Genomic DNA, 22,382 nt, shown 5'->3' with positions numbered 1-22,382 from the left:
AATCTAAACAATAATAATACAAATATTTTATCTCCCATAATCGTTATATAATCAGCTAAATATATTTAATAAGATAAAGTTGTACAAAAACCGCCTGGAAAAACTATATAATTTATTCATTTTGAATCAGTCTAACTATTAACTAAATGAGCAACATAGAAAAAGTTATACCTACATAGAAAAAGTTATATTTTTCTTCCTTAGGATAGTCTAATCACTAGTGTAAAATGTTGATTTCTAATTAAATTATTGATTTGTTATTATAGACTTCCGCATTTTATTTCAATCTTGTATTTTATTGACTTAGATGAATTTATAAATTAAACACTATTATCAATTGTCAGTGAGTATTTTATGTCAAAACAAAGTACTTACAGGTAGTTATGTACACAAAATTTAACTTAAAAAATACACAACTGACTTAAATTTAATATAAATAATACAAAACTATAATTATCGAGAGCTAACTATACATCCTGCAGTGGCAGTCGGTAAATACGGAATACCACCATAAACACATTATACATACATAGGCCTCTCCTCTTGTCTATTACAAAAATCTTAAAATTCATAAATAAGTCAGTCCTTGAGTCGTAGCATATCGCACGCGACAAGGCGTGACAAAAGTACCTACAAGTAGCTGTGAGAATATACCTATGTACACACGGCAACGTTAAATGGTTGGCAGGGCACACTAACGCAGGTAGTGTATGTGTGTGTCGGCGACGTTGACGTAATTATTTAGTTCTGGGCAAGCCACACACGGATATTGTAAGCATGTAGTTGTGCCAGTGACAATGATTCATTGTTTTTATGATATGAAGCAAAATTTTGCAAGGCATTGTAATAGATTGAATGGCTCAGTTGATATGATACAAGACTTACATGTATCGGTATGGTGGTTCAAATCCACTGAACTTACAATATTCCTTTTTTGTTATTTTAATAAATTTTGATTTATTTTTTAAGCTGGTTAATAATAGTATTGTAGTATATACGAATAAAAGCAACACAGAAAGTAAATGAAACAAATTATTAAGTGTTAAAATTACCAAATTTATTCTTGCCGTAACATAAACATTAAGGATGTTACGTTTTTGTTGTTTCTCGTTTTAAAACATAGTTTGTAGTTTATATTAATAAGGAAAATTTTCAATTTGCAGTTTTAAATCATAATAAACATCAGACAAGGATGGACTGGCTGTTTCACTAAAGTAAATAGGCAAGTCATTAGTTATATGAATCAACATGTTAATTAGCTAGAAATAAGATAACTTATTCTCACCTCAGTAACAATAACATCATTAACACATTGGCTTACCCATAATTGTAAATAATGATAAGTATTTAACAAAATAACTAAAATCTTATACAAATGGAAAAAAAATACTGAGCTAACCCCAATAACTATAATTTTCACCACTTTTTCGCCATAATATCTTACGTCCATCCTTGTCTGACTTTTCATCACTAAATATCACAACATTGTTGCACCAATCAAAGTTTAAAATAGTCAGTCGCAAAACGCACTCTGTTTCGACGATGCTGATCGGTTAGAGCAATTTTCTTCGCCGGCCTCCGACACCGCAACCCAGCAGCACGCAAGTGAACCCGTACGGATTGTAGGGATAGAGGATAGATTATGTGTTGTGGCCGTAGAACGGGTGCTGCAGAACGGATCAGCGCTATGTGAAGCTACGATTTCTCGATGGTGTGGTGATGCATCCGTATAGACGACTACTGTCTACATGTCCCGAATCTGCGTATCGGTGAACCCATAATTGAACAGTTCTCCTCTGCAAACAAAAAAACAAATACTTAGCATATACAAATACAAATATTCTAACAGTCAATGCAATTCTATGTTACTTACCGTTAAACGTCTTGCGATTTCACTAATTGTAATATTTTGTTCATATAAATACAATTATCTCCGCTTTTTTGACCATGGTTTAGTTTAAGTAAGTTAAGACTTTCCATAGTGACTGCGAAGAGTAATTAATCACAAAGTGAATCACTATGCAGATGCAGAGGTGAATTGTCACTAAAACTAAAAACAAATTTCGTTTATTCATATTGTATGAGGGTAGAATGGTTTTAATTCTCAAATGAAGAACGAATCATATATTTTTGGCGAAGAGAAATAGTCGACAGCTATGCAGCTTATAGCCATTTGTCAGTTTCAAATAAATTAATTTTATACTCAACAGCGTTTAAATAACGCAAACTTTGAATTAAGTAAAATAAAAATAAAATTAACCATCAGTGGACTCGAACTCACGACCTATGTTTCATAAGTCTAACATTCTACCAATGAGCTACGAAGTGTATAGACACAAGCAGTGAAATTTTGCTTCACTTCAATTTTATAACTATTTAACTAACAATACCGGTTGATATTTTTATGTCACAGCTGGTATACGGGCGTTTGCCTACGCGCAAACTCGTTTGTGCTGTTGTGTGTGTGTGTGTGTGTGTGTGTGTGTGTGTGTGTGTGGTTTGTTACTGGTGTGTAAAACCTATTTCTGCGTTTATGCACACATAGACAACGTTAGTGTGCACACATACACTAAGTTAGTGTGCCCTGCCAACCATTTGACGTTGCCGTACTTACACCAAGCGCCATGCGACCTGTGCTTGTACTTAAGGTGTAGGTATAGTTATTATGTATTATGAAGACGTAAAAATCTAAAAATAATGTACCTACTTTATTATAGGGTCAGCATCATATATTACCCAGTCACATTCACCCACAAAAACACTATCACGCTTTGTAGTATTTGTACTAATATACGTAATATAATATAGGTGTACCTAGGCACTTCCTTTGTATTGGGATTGTGCCTCGACATTTTAAATTCTGAACAAAACCTGCTGGATGTTAGATTATGACATTGTGTAATAATCTAACATCCAGCAGCCCTTGTATCGGTCGCGGTCTCATCTTGTTTGTAACAAAGAAAACAGATCTTAGCTAAGATTATCTAGGCGCATTTGAATAGCCGACTTAGAAATATATAGCTATTTTAAGATAAGTTCACCCGTGTCATAGTTACATTGTAAATACCTAAGTATTACGCAGAAGGGACTCTTCTAATACTGGTTCTTTCAGTAATCTCCATCAACAAAATTTGACGCAGGCTATTTCTCGACCACTGAAAAAAAAGAAGAAAAATATTTAAGTATTAGCACCAGATTAAATAACACTTTTAAACACTTTGTATAAATGGTACTTAAAATGCCAATTTCTAAGGAATTAATTGATTTGAACCCACGGTTTCCCGGATTAGAGGACGAGGTCTTCTCATCCGGTATAACTTCAATCCGTTTGGTACGCCACTTCCTTTCGACAGTAAAAAATAAACTGTCTCTTCTAAAAAGTTTACCTACGTGATTCTGCTGAGAACTTATCGAGGGTCAGACAGAACATTTTATCTATTGCATAACTTATCTAACCGTTAGCTAAACGCTATCAAAAGAGTTCTTCGACCTCAGAAGGCAAGGTTGCCATCGCATGCACTTCGTTACGCATAGCAACCTTCGAAATAACATTTAAAGGTCAGTACCCGTATCATGAAAATTCGAGCTAACGAATAGAATCGAATGCGAGTGCGACTATTGTCAACTTGACAGCACTTTCGAACACTTTTTACCTTTCGAATGAGTTTCGAAAAGAATGACCACAGAGTACATGATATTATTCTGACAATGACCTATGGAATGATAGCTGTCAAACTTTCGCAAATCTGTACACCGCAATACACCGCCATTTTGTTGTTGACAGGTTGACAGCACTTTCGAATAGACTATCGAATAGAATATGCTGCGGTTTTTCATGATACGGGTACAGATGTAGTTACAATATAAGTAATCTACAACTTAATATGTAAGTAGGTTTATATAAGTTATAATTTATAGATCTACATTTATTTGATAGTAATCAGCCTCCAGAAATTATTGTGATTATGCCGATTTATAGCGCGTCCTCTCTGTCTATGTAGGTCTCTGATTATGTGGGTCATTCTGAAACCGTGCGACCCACTGTGACCCACTTTTGAACGTCTGGTGATAAGTACATGACAGATTTTATCAAAAAGTATTTTTCCTTATTAGTTAATTATACTTAGATACTGAAAAAAGTCTAGGACCACTGTCCGACGCTAACTTTTCAACAAAAATAATTGCCCACACAAAACTGTAAGGACCATGTCGTGACGATTAAGTTTTTAACCGTTGCTAAATTACCGTTTCCGGACTGTAGTCATGTAGGTAGTGCACCCTTCACAACTCCCCGGTTATTAGTTATGACTCACCAAGTCCGACGATGACCTCTAACACTAACATGAGCGTGAAGCCGGCGAGCGCGGCGCTGAACTGCAGCAGGCCCGCGCGCTCCTGCCGCCAGACCTCGAAGAACACCACGTAGACCAGCGTGCCGCATGCTATGCCCTGGAAGTGGTCAAGTTGGTGGATGAGTTGAGGAATGGGTGAATATGGGGAACAGTCCCTTATGTTAGCAATTACTTTCTTACACGACTTAAGACAGGTGGCCGGAAGTGGCTGGATGACAACATGGCAGTGTTGTGGCGCTTTTGGGAGAGGGTCTGACAAGTCTATGATAATTAATGTAATGTAATGAATGTCCTATAAATAATCATCGATTATCATCAGCCAAAAATTGCGTTCACTTCTGGATATACCCAAGGCTTTACCTACGCCGCGCAACCAAGACATATGATTATATCATATAGGCTCCAAGTAGGTAATTCTCATCCAACTGACCTGCAGCACCACAGAGTACAACCCCGCGTCAGCAGCCCCCGCCCCTCCGACCAGCAGCACCCCTATCCCGATGCCCAGAGCCGACACGAAGCTGAAGGTGAATATGTACAGCACGCTGAGCCACGCCCGAGTGCGAGCGGCCAGGAGTTCTACTCCGATGCAGAACGCTATGATGTACTTGTGGGCGGAGACTGCGCCGAACATGTACCTGGGGGTTAGGGGTAGATATAGTGTAGGTACTTACTACGGATTGAGGGTTTTAAATATAATAGGCAAGTGTGTGTGGCTAATATGATACTTGGGTTTTAAATATTAGGTTAGTGCGAGGCATAGTATCTACTATGCAAGTACTGTACGCACTCCTACATTACTTACTAACTCCTCTATCATCTTTTATAGTTTGAATTATTAATTCAGTCAGTCCAGTCAGTAACCCAAATGGAAGGTGTAAGTATTTGCCACTACGATCGACGTCATAAATGCAAAATTAACTCGATAGTGTTACATCCTTGTTATGTACCTCCTTATGTAAAACAAATTTACTTTTCTGATATAAATTTATCAACGAGCATTAACTGCTAACGCCGCTATGTAATTATATAATTACACTCATTAATGTAGTAGGTAGTTACTTTAGAGATATTATTTCGTTTGCTTTAGCTTCGAATTACGTTAAAGAGTAATTTGTACAAGTGTGTAACTAGGTAAGTAAGACTATGTTTTTGCTTGAAACCTAGCTGTTTAAACATTAATTCATGGACAAATAATAATTTATAAGTCGTATTATGTTGCACACCAGAAACAAATAGGTTCGTACGACATAAGTCAGCTGATGTAACTAGGCAAATAGTAAGACTCGCTACGTATTACCTACTCCTTCTTACTACCAACATAAAGATAAGTTATCCACTCTACTCACCAGACATTAGCGCTAGAAGCCTCCAAGCCTACAGCGAGCCCTTCAAACAGCTCATGCACCGACAGAGCCAGCACTATCAGCAACCCTCGCAGCGCGGACACCACGCTGTCATCATCCACTGACACGGGGAAATGACTGTGGCCATGGCCCATAGAATCCTCCTTCGTAACCGGCAACTCATGGTCACCCTTCTCGCTATTCCGCTTTACGCTGAGTACTCTGGTGAGGTTGGTGTTGGTTCTGCTCTCCCGGCTGTGGATGTAGACGTGGACCAGCTCCTCGATCAGGTACATCATGAAGAAGCCGCAGCACATGATGAGGGCCGGCAGGTAGACTGGTAGCGCAGGCAGCTCGCCGGCCTCTGGAGAAATGAATTATGACATGTTAAAAAACGTGACAATACATTATATCGATGTAATTGGGTAAGTACCTACTCATAAATATGATAATTCATTTTAAAAAGTTTACAAGTGGGACACAAGAACGAGTGCGCTCTCTACAATCCACTCCAAAGTGAATGAGTTTGAAGAAGCACAGCTGGATACTCGTGACTCCAACCGGCTTAAGCGCAAGGCTCGTTCGGGACCCAGTTATAATTACACCTGCGACGACCAGACTGACCGTGCTAACTATATTCTGCGGTCCCCCAGGTTTGCGAGTAGGTAATATCCGCACCCACCCACCGCCGCAAAAGTCTGCTGAGGTCGCCGTCATCGGATCATGATGAGGAGGACATTAATGTTTATTTCATTTAACTCTTTATTGTACAAATATTACAAATAAAAGTGCAAAGGGTGGACTTAATGCTAAAAGCATTTTCTGCCAGTCAACCCGCAGGAGGTCTTTGTTTAGATGTTGTAGATTAGGTGTACCTACCTTGCTACGTCACATGCCCATACAATGGGCAAAGTGCAAGTTGAATGTCCGATGCGGGTCGGTGCCTCCAATCGAAACAATGCACTATTCGGTTTATCTGCTCGGTTTGAAATTAACGACCGTGGACGTGCTTAACTGTCTTTTTTTAAAAGGTATGTTCTATTATTTACATTACCATTATCAGTCAAACACGTGTGCATTCTATTTTAGGTATTTAAGTATACCTATAGGTATGAGATACCTTCAGCTAGACACCTGCTGCAGCGATTAGCTTAGCTATGTACTTAACTGTAGCATTGAAATAGATCTAGTTGACCTACTACTGGTAGATCCAAGGGCGTACCCAGGATTTCAGCTAGGGGGGGGGGGGGGGCAGCTCATACCTGTTCCGAGATGATGTTCGGTCAGGTATATTGAAACATTATAGAAAAAACAATATTTTGTTTCAAACACTTCATTTTGTGCACAGTAAGTAACACGTTTTTAATTCCTACTTGGCAGGAAAATTTACGTAAATTTTATCTTCTAGGGGGGGGCAGCAGCCCCCCCCCTGCTCCTACCTGGGTACGCCCTTGGGTAGATCTAAGGTTTTATTAGAATATCAGTAGATAAGTATAGGTGTGTTGAAGAAGTTACGTTTATTTTTAACCGACTTAAAAAAAATGAGGTTCCTCGTCTGTATTTTAATAAATAGACCAGCATTAAATGATACCTGTATCATTTATTGAACGCTGGTTACGTAGCTGGTATATTTACTGTTAGGGATATCGCGTGGGTAGCAGGGTATTAGCAGTGGGTAGGTAGCTACCTCTGTGGCTTAACTAATGTTAGAAGCTCTTCAACACTTGGAAGTTCTAGCTTCTGTTCTAGGGTGGGGCCATCACTTTTTAGCTGTGTATAAGACAAACATCGATTAATTCATTCATACCTCATGGTAGGGATGCACGAAATCTAGTTGTGTGTGATGTTCATTCATGTGATTGGCATTATCCTAACTAATATTATAAATGTGAAAGTAACTGTGTCTGTCTGTCTGTTACTCTTTCACGTCAAAACTACTGAACGGATTTGAATGAAACTACGGTAAATCAGAGAGAGTGCACAGTAGTACCTATTGTGTAGGTACTAAGTATTTTGAAATAGGCACTATACTCGTACCTTATCTACTGCTCTGCAGGTGGCTGATCGCAATAAGGCCTCTAACCTGGCTAGACGTTAGGTAAAAGTTATGTGAATAATTGAGAAAGCTGCATATTGATTATCTAAGCTCGTAGTTTATGTACATTGTACATGACCTTATGAGAAACTTATACCGTCTTGAGATTATGTAAGACGCAACTCCAGTTATTTATATCCCTGTGTATGTAACTAGGTATACTTACCTACCTACTTATACTTAATTTATTAAGGTTCAAGTTACCCTCTGGCTAATCCTCTCACCATTGTTGCAAACCCTAGTTCAGCTTTACACGTAGAGTTTATCACCAATAAGTATGAAATTCTTGTATATCTAAGACATAAATATTTCTGACCCTACATAGGTACTCGTGCAAAGAGAAAGTACCAACCTACAAGGCAGAGGCTTTGGCTGGTCATTCAAGTTAATAAGGTAGGTCATAGGCCACGGACATGACATAATCATGGAAGGTTACTCCACTAGAATACCCGATTTAGCTACCAACGGTAAAATTATACCTAATAACTATGTCATATATAATTTTTCTGGTGCTCGTCTTGTCTGTGACAAATGAATGATAATCGTGACACGATAAGTGTCCTACCTACACATTATTCCCGGAAGAGTGAAGCAGATTGAACAGTCTCACGCCCGTCTACTGATCTATTGTTATAGGTAAGTAAGTAGCTATAAATGTATTGTGTATCACCCGGGAAGGTATATTTATGCAGGTAATAGTTGAACAGTTAGAGACTGATGCGATTGGATTTATAGGAAGTCAGTGTAGTGGTCGGCACTTATCCGGGGACCTATTATGGGATGAGTCAGGTGGTGCTGGTCCACTCTACAATAAACTATACTAAGGGAGACTCTGGTTAGTAAGTATACTTGTATCAAACCTAAATATACTTAACTACATCTTCCTATAATGTCATAGGTAAGTATGTCCATAGAGTTAAATATGATATTTCCCAATTTAACAAGTTGTTTTAGGGTTAAAAAGGTCACCTCGACCTAATTACTGTAATTAGATAGACGAGACTTATTTAAATTGTAAATCACTTCTGCCATTCAAATACAAAATAAGCGTGAGAAAATACAATCCGCAACACACACGAATACCTGTTAGTAAACAAACCGACTCACCTTGCAGCAGTTTGACATTATCAGCGATTTCTGGCAGAAGGTGCATGAAGGTGGTGGCGAAGAGGACCCCTCCCCCGAAGGCGAGGAGGGCCACGACCCCCCTGTGGGCCGAGCGCACGTCGCCGCGCGCGCGGGAGAACCAGTCCTTCCTGAGGGAGATCATCAGAGGAAGGCACCCGCACAGCATCGACACTATGAATAGGCACAGCATGGTCACTATTTTCGCGTGTAAAGCGCCGGAGTGCGCGTCGGCAGGCATGGTCGCGTTGGGATCCATGGCTCGGGTCATGTCTCGCGTGAGAGCGCGGGGGACGTGCGCGCGCCGTCCTGCTCTCCATAAACTGAATTTCCTGCGCCCGCGCCGCCGCTCGTAGGCTGATAATGAGATTGCAGTGTCGGAGATAAAACAGTAGGTAGCTTGTTTATTCACTGCTTAGCGGCTGAGAGGGAATTATTACGATTATTTATTTGTGAAACGTGATGCGACGCGCGCTTTTTATCAAAGAAAATTGTTTATTTAAATTTCGTATAATGTTAACTACCGTTAAAAAATATAAGTTTACTTAGTGATTTAATATTAACTAACAACTGTAATCACTGGTAGTCAGAGAATGACGCTACTGTGGCTGGCTAATCCTTTCACCACGGTGACAAACCCTGTACGCGCTCTAGTGTTTTTCAAATTGATTAATGTAAAATAGAACATATATGATCGAAGAATAGAACACATAAATATATTAGAAATACATTTTTAATATATTTAATAATGATAAAACATGTAGCTTATATGATACGAACAAGTATAAAGAAATGGATGTGCAGAACATTAACAAATTGTTTCAAAGCTTAACTTAACATTAAGTAATAAAATTGACTAAATTCAACTAATATTCTATTTGTCATATAGAAAATATTAATGGCACTATTAAATTGAGCATAAAAGTAAAAAACTATTTGAAATGCATTCAAATTAAGATGCAGTTCACTTAAAAAAATTATGTGATATCTCTTTCAGGTTGGAAATTCTTTTCAGAAGCTCTGAAAGTCAACATGCAGGAAAAGCCCCTGCAGTTCAGTCAGTCACATTGTCATAAAAATTGTAACCTATCTATACTAGTTTTATAGTATCTCTATGTATAATTGAGCTAAGTTATACTTAAACTAAGTATGTACTTGCTTGTGTCAAGTTAACTATATTATAGTACAACATATGTGTGATCAGGATTCAATCCATGTATTAGTAACTGAGCTGCCATTGATGACGCAATCTTTAAATCCCTTCATCACATATGTGGACTGGTACCACTTCACTTCATCAGTTGATTGGATCTTACAGAACTCGGCATCATCAGTGTTGCCAGTAACCTGCAACTTTGCCATATGATCACTGAGGCCATCCCCAAAAATTGCAAACTCATTACAGCATGAGACATTCTCCTCATTTTGTGCTCTAAAATCAATGACAAATACCCTGGAACTCTTTGGTATTCTACTGCCGCTGGCCGGCAAGAAGTTATCACTGTTCACTATTAGCTCTGTTTGTTGTCGAATTAGTTTCTTCTTCAGGAACACATGCATGTTGGTCGGAGGAAGGGGGCTTGAAAATGCCTGGCTTAGGTCCTCTGATGTCACTAGCCTTCTGAAAATAAAAAATAAAAGAAGTTAATGTTTATAAGTGAATAGCTTTATTAAGTACCTACTTTAAAAAAATAATTATAAGGTTTGCTAGTGTCTATAACAAGGGAGTGGCACTCAGGCCTTTTGTGCTTATGTAGACTGCAGTTTTTTTTTATTTAAAGTTAATCAAATGTAGGTCTGAATTACCTGAACACACTGGTTTGTAATTTGTTGTCCTTCAAGATAAGTTCTGATTGGCACTGAGGTTTGTGGCACAGTGTAGGCAGGATGAATCTGTAAACTTCTTTACATGTCACCGGCGTAGCTCCCAGTGTTATACATACTTCCTGGGGCATGGAAGCACCACTAATCTCTTGTAGGAGACTCTGTAAAATAAAATTAAAAGAAGAATAAGTACAGGCTGATGGTAAAAATTGGGAAGAGTTAATGATGAAGAGTTATTGTGGGTTTGCATGACTTTATCAACTTCTTACAATAAACTTGCAGTGACTCTACCTTTAACATGGAATCCAAATTATGTAACGCTGTTGATACAATCCGGAAATGCCTTTCAGATTGCAAATTTCCTTTGACACTACAATCCTCGCTAAGTATCTTTTTATTCACAATTTGTTTCAACCACTGATACGTGTAGGGAATTTGGAGGCGCTGATATGCAATAAATTTGATTAATTCTACCACTACGTGGCCACACGATGTCGATGTTAATTGATCCCCTACGTTTAAAGCTATGTTTACTTCTTTTACATTCATTTTCTATTAAAATTGTAATAATTACGTTAGAGTAAATTTTAAATTAAACTGAAAGCACACCAATATGCACAACACATCGAATGACAGTCGAAAAAGTTACTCTGTGGCGTTGGCGTGTTTTTATAAAGTGTCAAATTGATAATGTCAAGAAATGGCTAAAGATAATCTGTGAAAATGAAAATAATAACTTCCCAACCCTTTGTGTGCAGAATAGTTGAAGCGGCCGGGGCCTCGTCCGTTAACCGCCGCGCCGCGTCCGATAACGATAATGTGTCCTCACCTTAAGTCTGGCCAGTTTAGGAGCTGTAAAGGCTAAGACACACTAGCGGATGCGGCTAACGGACGCGGCTGTCAGCCGCGACTGATATAGTGCACGGTCTTTTGGGACTGCTCTCGGACGTCTGAAAGCGGAACGACAAAGACGTCCGAGAGCGATCTGGCACGAACTGTCCCATAAGACCGTGCACACTATCAGTCGCGCGGCTGACAGCCGCGTCCCGTAAGCCGCGTCCGCTAGTGTGTCGGCGCCTTTATTCTGATGCTTCGCTATATTCACCATAGACTATATAGACACAGAATAAGTTGAGAAAAACGTCAAATGGTTCTGTCAAAAAAAGCCGCGAAACGGCCAAGAAATGAAGAAAGGAAAATAATCGTGGCGAAGTGGCGAAACTGGCGAAACGAAACGAAAAAATTATTTCCTAATTTTCCTGTCTTCTTTATTGTTGGTTCTACTTTACGACGTGGTTCTAATAACTTTACTTTCTGGTGTTATGATCAGTGTTTGTTCCTCATTGATTAAATTTAAATTATATTAATTACAAGTTGTTGTCATCAGGATTTTTTTTCTTGTCGAAGTTAAGTGTATGATTTTACACCATGGAGGAAGACAGTAGCAGTGATGAAATAACACCATCGGTGCCACAAGAACAACCTGGTACTGAAAATAAGCAGGAAAGTTACGGTTCGGATGAATCAGAAGATGAAATTGGCACTACCAAGAAAGCTAAGAAACGTACTGAAATCCAGTCTGAAAGTGATTCGGAAAGGTCAGAGACGGAGGCTAAATCACCAGTTAATGCTGAACCTAAAACTGATAGAAGCGACAATGATAGAGACCAAAACAGTGATGTTAATTTTAAAACACAACCTAAAAAGTCTAGAATCCAAAATATGTCTTCAACCGATAACAGTAGTGATAGTGACAGAGTTGATGAACAGACTCTCATACCTGAAGCAAAAAAAAATGAGGAGCAGCAGGCCAGAATGAAAAGCAAAAAACATAGGTTGAAAGATAAGTTTAAAAACCTGACCAAATCCCGTGAAAAGCCATCTAAATTGGGATCTAATTCATCTGCCTCCGATAATGATATCAGTGTGAACAAATCTAAGTCAAATCATACCTCTGATGAAGAAGATTTATCATCTATTGAAAAAATTAAGCAGGTTGGTTGTAGCTTTGCAAAAGCATAGTAGTCTAGTATTACCTACCTAAATACCTATACTTTAGTATAACAAAACTATAGCATTAGGTAGTCAGTCACTAATTTAAAAATATTTTGTGAAAACCATGTTTTATCCCTATAATGTGTACATATTTTAAATTAATCCATTATAAACAATTTATGAATAACATAAGATTTATAAGTTGGTATTGATGTTCCATAATTTTATTACAGATAATCAAAGATAAAAGTACTATCCTCAAATCAACAATATATGATACAGACACCTCTAGTGATGAAGGCAAGCAGAACAGCCAAGCATCAAAAGCTAAAAGGAGATCAACAAAATTAACATCTCCTAAACCTATCCGGGTATGTAACACCTTTGAAATCAGTAGTAAGGATCTACTAATACAAAGAAACAGCTCCCAAGGAGCACCACACCACAACCACCTGTCCTCAGCTTTACTCATGCAGTTACTATAATTCTATAACTAAATATCCTCCATAGTATTGAAAATTACTTAAATTAAATTTAAATAAATTACATCGAAAATAATATGAGAAGTGATATCTGGCACTATAGTCCTTAGGCTGCCTGGATTAGTTAGTCTCCTCAAATTGAATTCTTCACTGCACAAATAATATTAACTAATATTAATATAAGTGTACAAAGGGTGGACAACATACAGGAGGTGCAAGATTTATTATATTATAAGGAATGCAAAAACTTAAACACAATATAATAATAAATAGTAAATTTGCACAGCACTATCACACTATCCAGAGAATCACAGAATTTGCAAACTCCTTAATTCTATGAATATGGGTTTGGAATCTAAATTAAAATATGCAAAATTTCCCATTACTTCCAGTTATCAGCCAAACAAGCTATGGATAACATGAATAAGATAAAAAGTGAATCCAACCGTATGTTGCGAGAAAAGGAGGTCTCCCTTCCTTACCATAGACCAAAAGCTCTAGCATTAAAAGATATCTTAAGTAGAAGAAAGCCTGTCCTCACATCAGATGGAAAAGCCTTACCTTTGAAAATGAATGAAGAGCAACTTAAAGAGTATGCGTAAGTATTGATTAAATTATAAATTACTTTGATTCCTTATTTTATAAAAATTAATTGGTTGGAATTTGAACCCACAGACAAATGAGAGGATCTTATCTGTTATTCCACCATGGTACTATATCTAAGGGAAGCCAGTACATATGTTATGCATTAACAAATTTATGAAATTTACCAACCACCTACAAACACTCTCTATTTAAAGGTCTCACTTCACATTCTTCATCATACATCTTCAATCCTATAAAATTCATAAAAAATAAATTATTTTTACAGTCATTTATTAGAGCAAAGACAAAAGGAAATGATGGAACTCTGTAAAAGTGAATCAGAAGAGGAAGAAACAGCAACAGAAAACCCAGAAGTTTCAGGAGAACCAGGAGGTGTAGCTGCTAATGATACAAGCAAACAGTGCCAAAGTAGCCAATCAAGTCCAAATAGCAATGAAGAACTTAAAAATCTTTACAAAAGTGAAGATAAAATTGATAGTGATGTTGCAAATGCCTCTGAAATAGAAAAACCTATCACGGTCGTACAAAACACTGATGTTGATGCAAATGATAACAATACTATGACTGAAAATAATCAAAGCATTTTGAATGACAAAGAAGCATCAAAAAATGATATTTCATTTGATAATGTAATGGAAAACTGTACTAGAAAAGAAGTTAAAGAAACAGTATCAAATGATAACGACTGTTTAGTGATAAATACTGAAAAAGATAGTCAGTTAATATCACTACAATATGATACTGAAAAAACAGAAGAAAATTCAGACTGTATTATCGATGATAATCGTAAAAAAGATGATCAAGTAATCTCAAATCCTTCTGCCATTGATCACGAAACTGAAAACAATATTGTTGATGCAAGTGATAATTTGGATCATGAAAATATTGAAACTGAAGAAAAAGATCGGTCTGAAAATTATGATAAATCTATGGATGATGTTAATGGATTTTCTGATAATGATTTTGAAATGGAAGATATTGACCGTATTATTGAGAACGCAGAAATAATAGACAGCCAACTGACCGATTCTCCAATGCTCGTGAAAGATAGCTTTAATTTAAATAAGAAACCCAAGTTGACTGGAGCTCCAGGGATGGTAATTGATTTAGATGGGAGTAGTGCTGCATCTAGGAAGGTATCAGGTGTAGAATTACTAAAGCAACGATTCACATATTTCAATAAATTAAAGACAGCTAAAGAAATTGAAATAGCGACGCAACAAAAGTATGTATCCTTATAATATCATAAAATACATATAAATATTTTATGTGTTTAATCATAAATGTCTATTTTTCAGAATTAAGCCTGGTACTCAACATTTAAAGCTGAAACAAGAGCTGGAAGAACAAATGGCGGAACAGAGATCTCTTGAATGGGCAAAGCGATTGGAAGAAGAGAAACAAAATCAAATGGAACTTAATGCTGTTAGAGGCGATGACTCCGATGAAGAAGAAGATGATATTGAAAAAATAGAAGCTAAACTAGCTGAAGAAGAAGCTGAAAGACTTAAAGCGAAAGCATGTGAGTCTGAAGAAGAAGATGAACTAGAAGAAAATGATATATCAATGGAAGATAAGCCTAGAGAAAAGAATCCTATGGTTGCAGATGAAGCAGAGGAGACTGATGGTGAAGATGAAGATAATCCGGCAGATGTGAGTATTTGAGATATACATATATATCAACTTCATGATACGATGCTGTAGAGTTAGAATAGTTAGATTATTTAAAATCGCTTAAATTCAAATGTTTAATCCTCATTAAATAATTTTGTTTGAAATGAAATTAATTCGATAGCATCCAAAGTACATGCTTACATTTAGAAAACTATTAAAATTTAGCTTACTTTTATATTAACAGGAGAACAATGAAGACATCGAAAATAAAGGCGATGATGAAAATGATGGAGATGACGAATCTGATGAAGATTCAAGTGACGAATCTTCTGATGAAGATATTGCCATTAATGATACTAAACAAAAGAAAGGCAGAATAGTGAAAGCTTTTGAAGATTCTGATGAGGAAATAGAAACTAATCAAACAAATAAAGATAGTAATATTACCAAAGATAACTCTGTAGAATCCCTAAACAATAAGAGCGTTGATAATGCTGAAGTCAAAGAATCTTCCGAAATGAACTCCCAAGGTATATACATATTTGGATATAAACCTTTGAAATACTAAACCTATAAATTATGGAGATGACGAATCTGATGAAGATTCAAGTGACGAATCTTCTGATGAAGATATTGGCATTAATTATGCTAAACAAAAGAAAGGCAGAATATAATCAGTCCTCAGTTTATAATTTTTTAAGAATTTTCATTGCTGCCGAAGCATAGTTGATTTTACTAATAATAATAATATTTATTGTGATTTCAGATGACGAAATACAACTGGCCCAGCTACAAAAGTCCTATTCAGAAGACTTGTTCACCAGCCAAGAGACAGACATGAAACTGACAGCATCAATTCAAACACCATTTCAAACGAAATCTTCAAATGAAGATAATATAGGACCTTCGGTATTAGCTCCAGATAGTGATGACATTAGTAAAGAAGTAAACGACGGAAAACATGGTGGAAATGTAGCTGTTATTTGTGAAACACAGCCTTTTGATGATGTGAGTGTATTCAGTGTATTTACTGACCATTATCTCTTAATAAATCGGAAACAATTCCATAAAAATATGCTTCTCTAAATGTACTAATTTTGTTTTCAGGCTAAATTTGATGACATAGCAGGCATGTGTTCGGGCAGCTTCTCCCAAGCCGTGCCGCCGACGCAGCTCGGCTCCAGCCAACCTACACAAACCCCCGAAATAGGAGAAGACTTACTAGCTTTATGCACCGGAAAATTCTATGATAACGAATTTATTTCTCAAGACGATAGTGCTATTCCTGAAGAAAATCAGCACAAAGATTCTAAAACAAAAGAAGACACGGTAAATGAAGATGAAGATGATGTTATTTTAGAAGAAAAGAATGACAAAGTAAATTGTACTGATAAAAAACATGTCGGTGACTCTGTAAAAGATGACGGAAATCTCAAATCTATTTTAGATGAACTTAACGACCCTGAGTTTGATGATCCTAAGCCAAATAAGTTCTTTACTGGTGGCAGTAAGGTTGATAATAGTATAACACAGAAAAAGCGATTTGTCATAGAATCTGATGACGAAGGGGCCGATACGACCGAGAAAGAGGTTAAAATTAAAAAGAAAATTAAGAAGAAGAAATTGCAGGATAGAGCCCTACAAATATCGGGTAAATTTATTTAACTTTGAGATATAATGATGAGATATTTCGTAACTATTTGGTTACAAGGAAAACATTTTAATTTCAGATGACGAAGAAGAATTATCAGAAGAGGAGAATGAAGAAGAATCTGCTTCAGAAGCCGAGGAAGAAGACCCCGAGCGCGTTGTCGAGTATGATTCAGAGGAGAACGAAGTGAGTTACAGAATCTTTTCCCGATAGCATTTTTAAGTAATGTTTCTTTTTTTTTATTATTTTAGGAAAACTTACGGCTAGGTCTTAACAAATAGATACAGTTGGATACGGTCAGCTGTACCTGTCAAAGTCACAAACTGCCTATTCAAATATTGTCAGTTTTTTATGTAGACTAGGAACAAAAGCGTATATCTTATCTACTTATGCAGCTGACCGTACAATCAATGGAAAATAGTCCTCTAGCATTGAGCAAACTTTTATTACTATTTTATGTCCCTGTACACTATAACCATAACCTATCCAGTTTCTCACCTTTAAACACCAAAAATTCCAGGTACAAATCCAAGCACCGCCCAAGAAGAAGCTGAAGCGTAAAGTGGGTGAATTCTTCGAGCAAGAAGCCGAGTTGACTTCTGAAGACGAGTGGGTGGGGTCAGGAGACGAAGACGAGGCGGGGCTTGACCGGCTGGAGCGCGAGGCCGGTGATGATGACGTCTTCCACCAGGGGAAACTGCAGACTGAGCTGGGGCAGATACACATGTGAGTATATTATGTATGTATGTCGATCAGTAGATCCAGGGATTCTCGCTTGATGACGTATATGGCTAAGAAAAAAGTATTCTACTGTTTACATGAGTGAGAGTGATAGCTGTCGGAAACTCCACCAATCTTACAAAAAATGGTGCACCTCAGACCTGGTTTCTAGATACACTATGAGTTGAGGAAGTCACCAATCTGAAGTGAAGTTAGTGCACAAGAAAGTTCACCCGAGGTAGCCGAGTCCTCCATAAGAATCCGATTGCTGTATTTATAATGGTAAGAGAGATCTCTTACCATTATAAATACAGCAATCGGATCTTTGGGGTAATAGAAGAATAGCGGCCGAGTGGCATAGCGATGGTCGCCACCTGCGTACAATCATTCTGAATCATTAGACCCGCAACTTCACTCTCCATGCGACCTCAGCAGTGTCCAATGATAATGACTTTCTGCACCTTTCGAAAACAAGTGAATATACATACAATGATCATTTTATTTCTGATTCCAGGCGCGACGTGTTGGACCAGGACCGGCGCGAGGTGCGCATCCTGCAGGAGCTGTTGTTTGAAGACGGCGACCTCGGCGAGGGACATCGGCAGAGGAAGTTCCGCTGGAAGTATGACGGTAAGAGTGTACGAGGTTACTGAGTGTATAAATGAGGTACACTCACGAGCAATGAAAAATTGCTCTTAAACGGAAAGGACTAGCTTAATGACTCCCATTGCAATATTGAAGTACATTTAATATCTCACATAATATTAACTAGTAACACCTTAAATATTTTGACCAAAATCTAAATTAGACGTTAAAAAAAATAGTGTAGCCATTTTGGAAGTCGAATTTTTTCATTGCTCGTGAATGTATAAAGTCCCGTTTACACCCTTGATTACTGCATGTTAGTGTGATTAGTACGTTTACATTAATAACCGTCTATTTATTATTATTTTTTTTATTTTTATTTTAAATAAGAGACGGCTTCATAAATTGTCGAATCTCGTCGGCTACAGCTAGTATTTTCTATACCATTATCAGTGGCTAACAATACCCCTCTATCCCCTTTCAGAAGCCGAAGGCGAGGAGGCACGGCACCTGGAGCTGGGCGAGCTCGGGACTCAGGAGGACGAGATGGAGTCCGAGGTGGAGTGGAGGAGGCAGCGGCACGAGAGGCAACTGTTCCTTAGGCAGATGGTAGGGGTCTTGATGACCTGTTGATTATGTTGGAAGTATAAATGTGTTAGTTTAAGCCAGGTTTATCGGGTTTATTTCATCATCATCATCAGCCTATAGCAGCGGATGTCACTGGATGTGATCTATAGCTTTCCACATCCAATCATTACCAGCCACCTTTCGCAAATTGTCTCCCCATCCACTTGATCTTTCCAAAGAAGTATTTGTTAGGAATCAATCTAACTAGCGTCATCTCTTGTTTTCCTTTGCGATAGGTGATTCCTATGTAGTTCGAGTTGTTAAATAATAATAATAAACCTAGGTATCATAAAGAAACATATTTCATTACAGAAACAAGAAGGAGACCAAAACGAGCCGCTCCTCAACACCTTCAACACAACTGGCAACACCACCCTGACGTCTAAGAACACGTCGACGCTTCTAGAAGTGAACACTACAGCTGATGGCATCGCCACTGCCGTCCCTCTGCCGAAAATCACTAAGGATGTTATCAGCCCTACGAAGAAAGCATTTCCGATGCTGCAGGTATGTGTGTGCTGTTATAGGGAATGTAGTCAGTCACATTGATAATGTGATGTAAATTGCTTACGAGATGGCCCATACCGAACAATAGAGAAGTTACACGTTAAAGTCAGAATATGTATCTTTCTGTGCACTATTATTTAGGTAGACGACCGAATGGCGTAGTGATTAGTGACCCTGACTACTGAGCCGAATTGGCTGGGGCAAATATTTGTTTAATTAAACACAGATATTTGTTCTCGGGTCTTGGATGTGCCCGTAAAATGGCAATAGGCCCGCCCCCTTTTACATTGGGACTAACATACACACTCTGCGAAAAGTGGGTGCAGCAATGCACCTCTGCCTACCCCGCAAGGGAGTACATTAGTACAAGGCGTGAGTGTGTGTGTGTAATTGTGTATTATTTAGGTAAAAGTTGGACTCAAGAATATGTAAATGTATCAGTCTATTATTGAAACGGGTCGGCTGATTCAATCATAGTGTCACTGATTGATCAAGTGTTAGTCACGTAGAAGATCGATGTAGTCATTTAAATGACGGGTAGATTTATTTATCTTGTTTTGACTTAGATTCGGGTAGGAATTATTATTATGTTCCACTCACAAATGTTCAACCATTTTGCTGTGCGGAATTATTATCTTAAACTTAAATCGATGTGGTCTCGCTATTTTCTCTTTTAACAACTTCTTTCTCTCTTCAATAACCTTTTACATCATTCTAGAAGAGCTACCGCGGCTCGCTGCTATCCCGCGGGTCGGGCGCGCTGGGCCGCCTGGCCGCGCTCGCCACCCCGCTAGCAGGCGACGGCGACGAGCGGCCCAACATCGGCTCCCTCAAGACTGGCAAGGGCAACTTCGTGTTCGCTGCCGTTTCGCCCACGCCGGAACAACCTAAGGTACTGTTGAATTGAAAGGTTTCTTTTTAGTCCAACATCGGCTCTCTCAAGACTGGCAAGGGCAACTTCGTCTTTGCTGCCGTGTCGCCTACGCCGGATCAACCTAGGGTAATGTTGAATTGCTAGGTTTATTCTTAGTCCAACATCGGCTCTCTCAAGACTGGCAAGGGCAACTTCGTGTTTGCTGCCGTGTCGCCGACACCGAATCAACCTAAGGTATCTACTGTGTTTGAGGAATGGGGAAAAAAACTAAAAGCTAATTACAGATGGCGGCTTCGGTGAGTGTGCCTGATTCAGTGTGTTCAATCGACATTTTTTTCTCCCCCAATAATGTAATTGGTCAGAACCTGAGAGATTCGATTGTGCTGCCAAAGTTTCACTTGGTTTTCTTCCCCATTGTAAGGTTTCTTTTTAGTATGTAGGTGACAAACATTAGACCTGGCTTAAGGTTTAACATCGTGGTGAAAGGCAGTCAGAATAGCGTGAGTCGGTGATTGTCCAGGGTCCCGGGCAACAAAGTATACAAAGTACAGTCAGAGTATAGAAGATACTCAGGAGTGGCTCCTTTCGGTAAACTACATGTTATTATTTATCGTAGCTAACCCTGGTTTGTCTCAGTAACCGCAGTTATACTCAATGAGTAGTACAGCTATTAACACCCGAGTCAGTGATATTCTATGCAACTATATAACTATGTTATCTCTATTGACAGGTATCAAAGAGGAAAAAGGACAGTAACACTGGAACACCGACTCTCATGAAAAAACTGAAGACTGAAGAAAAAAGGGACTTCCCCAGAAGTAGTTTAATAGATCATTTTAATATATAAGTACGTATAAGTTCAATAGTAGATTAGAAATATTTTATAAGTATTGATAACTGTACATATTATTTTATTTTCATATATTATTTACTGACTTGCAAATAAACATGTAATCTACGTAATTACTGGGGTTTTATTAGCCTGGGTCATTGGTTTACACGTAGACAGGTTTGGGATGTATTGTGCCTGTCCCATTTTCAAGGTACTTATTGAACCAGTGAGTGCAGAACGAAACTGATGGCGGGTACATTGATGAGTGACCGAATGGATGCTATCGTAATCCTAACTAATATTATAAATGCGAAAGTAACAGTGTCTGACTGTTACGCTTTTACGCCAAAACTACTGAACGGATTAGAATGAAATTTGGTATACAGATGGTCTAGCTAGACTAAGTAGGTACGTCTTTATGTGCTAAATACGTGTATATATCCCATTCCACGGAGAAAGACTTCTGATACAAATAAAAACTACCATTATTCGAATGTAATAAAAGGGTTCTGTCAGATGTATTTCCTCGTGGGATAGGATATAGAAGTGCATCATGTTTTCCTCAACCGTAGAGCGATGGTATACATTGTAAGTATGTACATAAATTCCAAAGAATTATTCATTGGTACATTTCAATGTCGATAATCTCTGGCATGAGAACCGAGCGCTTACCCGACTGAGTTACCACTGCGCACTCGGATCAGAAAGCATAAAAGCACCTATTTTCATAGCTCGAACTCGAAACCGATGATAAATATTAACGTATGATCGAAGTATAAACGCGACTTTACATATTACGGGTACAGTAGTAGCATCCGACCTAGGTCCATGCGTAGGTGCTCTTATCATGTAAATTATGCTTTATAGCTTTATACACAGGTGTTGCAAAAGTGGTTTAAGTAATATAATTAATTTAGTTAATAAGTAGATTTAAGTACCTAGGTAGGTATTAAGCCGAACCGAATCCCTATCGTTTTGTGTTCTGTATTGGTGATTTGAATTTGAAAATTGAATAATCCGCCAAATATTTTCCAGTCACGCCAACTATGACATACGAATAATGTTGCCATTCTAGAGCAAAATACTGGTTTGGTATTTTCACGTCATCCAAACCTATATTAGTGTGTGAAAAGGAGGCATTAACCTT

General features: G+C 38.0%; 3 protein-coding genes across 4 annotated transcripts; 1 reads left to right on the top strand and 2 right to left on the bottom strand.

Moving 5' to 3' along the window:
* Positions 1 to 2,903: 2,903 nt before the first annotated feature.
* Positions 2,904 to 9,442, bottom strand: LOC119690996 (zinc transporter ZIP1). The gene is made up of 5 exons (XM_038107179.2): positions 8,901 to 9,442; positions 5,702 to 6,062; positions 4,783 to 4,990; positions 4,314 to 4,449; positions 2,904 to 3,155 (listed from the first exon to the last, which is right to left on the bottom strand). Exons 1-5 carry the CDS (start codon positions 9,187 to 9,189, stop codon positions 3,142 to 3,144), a joined length of 1,008 nt encoding a protein of 335 aa, XP_037963107.2. The 5' UTR covers positions 9,190 to 9,442; the 3' UTR covers positions 2,904 to 3,141.
* A 382-nt stretch (positions 9,443 to 9,824) lies between these two features.
* LOC119690997 lies at positions 9,825 to 11,367 on the bottom strand. The gene is made up of 3 exons (XM_038107180.2): positions 11,034 to 11,367; positions 10,725 to 10,903; positions 9,825 to 10,539 (listed from the first exon to the last, which is right to left on the bottom strand). Exons 1-3 carry the CDS (start codon positions 11,289 to 11,291, stop codon positions 10,119 to 10,121), a joined length of 858 nt encoding a protein of 285 aa, XP_037963108.2. The 5' UTR covers positions 11,292 to 11,367; the 3' UTR covers positions 9,825 to 10,118.
* A 603-nt stretch (positions 11,368 to 11,970) lies between these two features.
* On the top strand, positions 11,971 to 21,366 carry LOC119690990 (claspin). 2 transcript variants are annotated; one of them, XM_048630071.1, is made up of 16 exons: positions 11,971 to 12,737; positions 12,971 to 13,108; positions 13,612 to 13,817; positions 14,091 to 15,050; positions 15,124 to 15,478; positions 15,684 to 15,969; positions 16,206 to 16,447; positions 16,547 to 17,090; positions 17,170 to 17,276; positions 17,611 to 17,816; positions 18,325 to 18,440; positions 18,880 to 19,004; positions 19,335 to 19,529; positions 20,248 to 20,373; positions 20,482 to 20,529; positions 21,134 to 21,366. In XM_048630071.1, exons 1-16 carry the CDS (start codon positions 12,171 to 12,173, stop codon positions 21,248 to 21,250), a joined length of 4,338 nt encoding a protein of 1,445 aa, XP_048486028.1. In that variant the 5' UTR covers positions 11,971 to 12,170; the 3' UTR covers positions 21,251 to 21,366. The 2 variants fall into 2 exon arrangements, with proteins under 2 accessions (XP_048486028.1, XP_048486027.1); XM_048630070.1 differs by lacking the exon at positions 20,482 to 20,529 and having other exon boundaries at positions 20,248 to 20,421.
* Positions 21,367 to 22,382: the final 1,016 nt, after the last annotated feature.

This window comes from Plutella xylostella, chromosome 25 (genome assembly GCF_932276165.1).
Source record: "Plutella xylostella chromosome 25, ilPluXylo3.1, whole genome shotgun sequence".
In the NCBI taxonomy this organism is placed as follows: domain Eukaryota; kingdom Metazoa; phylum Arthropoda; class Insecta; order Lepidoptera; family Plutellidae; genus Plutella; species Plutella xylostella.
Note: the sequence above shows the minus strand (reverse complement) of the source record. Positions and strands in the feature narration are given on the sequence as shown.